Source organism: Erpetoichthys calabaricus, chromosome 12 (genome assembly GCF_900747795.2).
Source record: "Erpetoichthys calabaricus chromosome 12, fErpCal1.3, whole genome shotgun sequence".
NCBI classification, from domain to species: domain Eukaryota; kingdom Metazoa; phylum Chordata; class Cladistia; order Polypteriformes; family Polypteridae; genus Erpetoichthys; species Erpetoichthys calabaricus.
Genome location: NC_041405.2, coordinates 15,476,462 through 15,481,062, shown reverse-complemented (window position 1 = coordinate 15,481,062; position 4,601 = coordinate 15,476,462). Strand labels below are relative to the sequence as shown.

Here is a 4,601-nt window from a genome sequence, read left to right as displayed (position 1 = left end):
AATTGAAATCTAGCATCAGCAAAGTGAAGGTAAAGGATCAACAATAAATACCTTTCAAGCAAATGCTGCCCAATGACAGAGCAATATTTTCTATTTGCTTAGTACCAAAACAAAAGAAAAAACATCAGTGTTGATACAGCTTACAGATAACGTACTGTCTTTGCATGCTGAGAATTATCATTGGCTTATTTCTTACATCAAGGACTATCTGTTCTAACAGGGTATGTTTTCTCGTTTTGTCTTTGGCTTGACTCTATTAACACCATAAGGGTACAGGGTGAATGGTGAATGGTTGATTTTTGATGAAAATTGTTAAAATGTGTCTTTCTAAAATCATGAGCAAACATGAAAATGTTCTTTACATACTGTATTCATTTGTCTTTACTTCAGGTATTCAGATCAACATTCTATATTTTAATAGTACAAGAAAGTTTGCAAATGATGGAAACATGCTTGGTCGATGCTGATTCTTTAGTTATGCATTGGTTAAGTACTGTATTAGCTATTACTTTGATAAACTGTTTCTTACAAAACAGCACAGCATATGCTTTCATAAGACAAAACAGTTTGTTGTATTTTCTTTCAACATTATATCTTAAAACATGTTTTCACTTTTATTTTAAACTGTAAAGTAAAAAAATAATACTTACACACCAATGCTATACCTTCAAAAGAACTATTGCTGCTACTGCCCAGAAAAAACATGAGCTTCCTGTTAAGTCTAACCATTAAAGGTGTTTACATAGAAGGAGAGATAAATTTGAATATATTCGACTTCAAAATGCTGCTGTGTATAATAGCTTTCTTTCAGTGCTTAATCAGTTAACACTTTTGCTTACCATTACAACACTAAGTGTAAAATTCATAAGAAAAAAAGTAGGAATGTGTGTACACTAAAATGCCGGTGCTTCAAACAATTTCTTTGTCTTATTTTAGCTGTAAATATGGTAAATGTCACAATTCCATTTCATGTTTTGTTCCTTTGTTAATGTTGCCATCCATTAGTTATCCAAACTGTTTTTTTTTTCTTTTCATTTTAAAGTTTTGGGGAGCCAGTGAATATCCTGGAAGTGCAAAATCAAAGAGGTAGGAAACATTTTTTCATTAAGTTGTATCTTTCTTAGTCTATTTTTCTTTCATTTTTAGTTTCTTTAACACCATTTTCTTTTATAAAAATGTATAGATGTAGCCATTTCGCAAGTTAGCAGTGACTGACATACTTTGATTAAATTGAACAGCAGGCTGAGTTGCACAGTACTGCAAAATCCCAGTGGACAACTTTAAGATGCTGGCTTAGAAAAACAAAATATGAAAGCTTTATAACTTTCTAGGAATTCTGATACTATACAGAAGTAAATAATTATATGCCTTGACGTTTTATTTATTTATTTGTTTGTTTGTTTGTTTGTAGGCTGTTAACAAGAAATTACTTAGATCTTTGAAGAAGAAAATTTCTCTGACATCCCCAAAAACAATTCAAAAAATGTCAACGTTTCCTTTTCAGTATGTTACTTTTTTTTTTTTTGATTAATTAATATTACTGAGAACTACTAATTGAGACTAAGGATAATAAGGAAAATAAGGTTTCTTTTTTAATTCTTTGTAGCTTGTTAATGTTTTGCCAATACATTTTTTATTGCTAAAATATATTTTTGAATGGTATATATTGCTTTGTGTTCTGATCCTTTTAATTTTGAAATTGAAGGTAACAAATATAGTTTACTGTACAGCCTCCAAAAGTATCTCATCACTGCTTAAATTTGAGATAATAAAATGAATATATAGTCCCAAAGTATAGAGTTTCACAGTTTATTGCTGAGGATTTCTGCATATCTATACTTTAATTTAATAATCTAAAACAATCTGAAAAACTAAATACCGTACTATGTTTTACAATGAAATTACTTTTGTTTTTTCTGTTCTGTTTAAGGGCAGCATAACTGGCTACCAAGTGGTCTTTGTATACTACAGGTATATACTATACAGGGCATGGGTGAGCTGATTTAGTCCTGGAGGGCCACAGTGGTTGCAGGTTTTTGTTCTAACCCAGTTGCTTAATTAAAAACCAATTATTGCCAATTATTTAATTTCATGGCTTGTCAGTGCTTTAACTCTGCTATATCAGGTAATTCTCATATCCTAGATTTTGTTTCCTTTCTAAGGATATCATCCAAATGATTTGAAGTCTAAAACAGACAAGATATTCTCAGGGCTTCACTTTTTTCTCGTCACTTTCCTTCCAAGTATTTAATTAACCCCAAAAGTGCATGATAAATACACACAGGTGTAAATGGAAACAAGCTAAATGGAGAAATGCTGGTTTCTTTTCTAATTTGCATCTTATTGCTAATAAAGAGCAATTAAAAACCAAGACTACAGCTGTTTAAGACTAAAACAAGCAATAAGGGTTCAAAATCTTAACAAGCGAGATAACTAAAGTGAAGCAGAAGGTTTACTTGAGCAATAAGAGCTTCTTATTAAGCAAATGGGTTGGAACAAAAACATGCAGCCACAGCGGCCCTCCAGGACTGAATCTGCCCACCCCTGATACAGGGCCAATGGTGAGAAATCACCTTCTACTTCTTTTCACATCCTCACAAGGAGCGCTAGCCATGACCCTCTGGAGGTGGAAGAATGGAACCTTTGTTTAGAATATGTCACCATTTCTGACATGGAGGCCTTAGATTTGTGGTCAGAATCTCTATGTGAGGACAAAAACAAAGAGAGACATTACCCTGAGTGATTTTCCCCTTGTGACATATAGCACATATATTTTTAAATGTTTTGTTCTTAACATTTGCCTGAAAATATGAGGAGTAATCTAAAAAAAAATCATCATAATTGGTCTAAAGTGAAATTAATTTTTCTTTTCTTTTTTATTTGCAAATGATGTAGCAAATCATCTGAACATTATAGAAAATGCACAGTTTTGTCTCATGGCTCCTCTCCCTCATATTTATTTCTTTCAAAATTCACCCAGACAAGAATGTTCACCTCATTATCTTTACAGCCTTTAATACTTCACAGCATTTTCTTCTTATTTTTTTTTACATAATATTGCTTTGGCAGTGGAGCATTACAGAAGTTATTCTTATTGCTTCACAGCTTCCAACACATTGATTTTGCATATTGTACTTGTCTGATTTACTTCTGTCATAGAGGCCATGAGATTGCTGGGCATTCGTCCGGGATAGAAACACCCTTAACCTGTCAAGAACTCCTTATAATGGAATGGCCATGTGCTCTCCACCCACAGCAATGTAGTTGGCAATATCCCTCTGGCGGATTTCATGTGTGTATCTGAGTTGTACTCTTGATGGGCAGCACTGCTGCATTTCTTGGGAGCCGCCAGGGGGAGCTGGGGGGGGATTCCTTATTTTAAGGAGGCTTTCACCTGCCCCTTCCTGGGTGAAATCTGGTGACACCAGAAGTATTCCTGGGTCCGGAATAAAAGCAGTCACTCCGCCTTACCCAGGCGAGTTAACGTTTGGTGTGGAGGAAGGACAAAACTTGCCTGGGAGGAATGGAGAAGGAAAAGGAGAAATTGGATTGTTTAAAGAAGTTTTTGTATTTTTTTTTTTTTTTTCAAAAATAAACACTAATTTGAACCTGGGACTTGTGCCTATGCAATTGTGTCTGGGACTTGGGGTTCTGTGATACCCCCTACAGGTTACATTTGTTTGATTGATTTGCTTGCATTATGACCTATAATAGACTGATGATACATTCAGAGTTGGTACCTGTCTTCCTCTCACTGATGTTGGTTTAGGTGGGCTAAGTGATTTATAAATAAATAAAATGATACATATTTTTAGCTGTTAGGAGTAGCTGTTAAGTAACATATTAAATATGTTTAATGGTACAGTGTGTGGAACAATACTCTGACATTTGCTACTTTAACCCTGCCAACTAATGGTAAGTTAACTTATTTGTCTTTTTTTATAGAGCACTGTTTACCACCAGTATGAAAAACTATGTCACAGATACTATTCAATACATGGAAGTGATTGAAGAATATCTCTTGGGGTTTCCTTTATGGTGGCAAAAGAAAATAACTGAACTTACAGAAATTGAAAACATTACCAAAAAATACGCATCCTTAAAGAAAAAGAAAATTGTATTGGATCGGTCCAGCCAAGAGCGAGAGTTGAAAGCTAGTCTAAGTGAAATTTTCCTCAAAACTGAGACAAGCTACTTAGGAATAAGAAAAGTGTTTGATGCCATTGAGAAGCTGGCACTCACTTCGCTGGCTGTGTTCTCAGATAAAAACTCCTTTTTAGAGTATCCTCCAGGAGTGAATTCTGAGAAGGTATACCTTTTTGTGAACAAGGCCAAAGAAGTGGCCCCCTTCTTGGTGAACTTCCTTCGTGACCCTAAAGATTTATTTAAAGATGGACTTGAAAATGTTGAACATTTAGATTATCAACAGAAACTTTATTGCCAATCTCTGTATAAATTGTACTATAACTTAAAGTCTGCAGTTTGAAAAACCATGCTTTTAAGTGCCTACTCTTGTTCATTAAGGTTAAAGAATACTTTTTTTTCTCTTTGCATTGATTATCACATGGTTGAAATAATGAAATAAATATTACCTGAACTAC

General features: G+C 34.1%; 1 protein-coding gene across 1 annotated transcript; it reads left to right on the top strand.

Annotated features, from left to right (window-relative positions):
* LOC114644122 (uncharacterized) lies at positions 1 to 4,601 on the top strand. The gene is made up of 3 exons (XM_051934472.1): positions 1 to 221; positions 1,412 to 1,503; positions 3,946 to 4,601. Exons 1-3 carry the CDS (start codon positions 165 to 167, stop codon positions 4,484 to 4,486), a joined length of 690 nt encoding a protein of 229 aa, XP_051790432.1. The 5' UTR covers positions 1 to 164; the 3' UTR covers positions 4,487 to 4,601.

Coding starts and splice junctions, on each gene's coding strand:
- LOC114644122 (XM_051934472.1), top strand. CDS start 165: ATGCTGAGAATTATCATTGGCTTATTTCTTACATCAAGGACTATCTGT. Junction 222..1,411: donor GGACTATCTGTTCTAACAGG/GTATGTTTTCTC, acceptor GTTTGTTTGTAG/GCTGTTAACAAGAAATTACT. Junction 1,504..3,945: donor ATGTCAACGTTTCCTTTTCA/GTATGTTACTTT, acceptor CTTTTTTTATAG/AGCACTGTTTACCACCAGTA.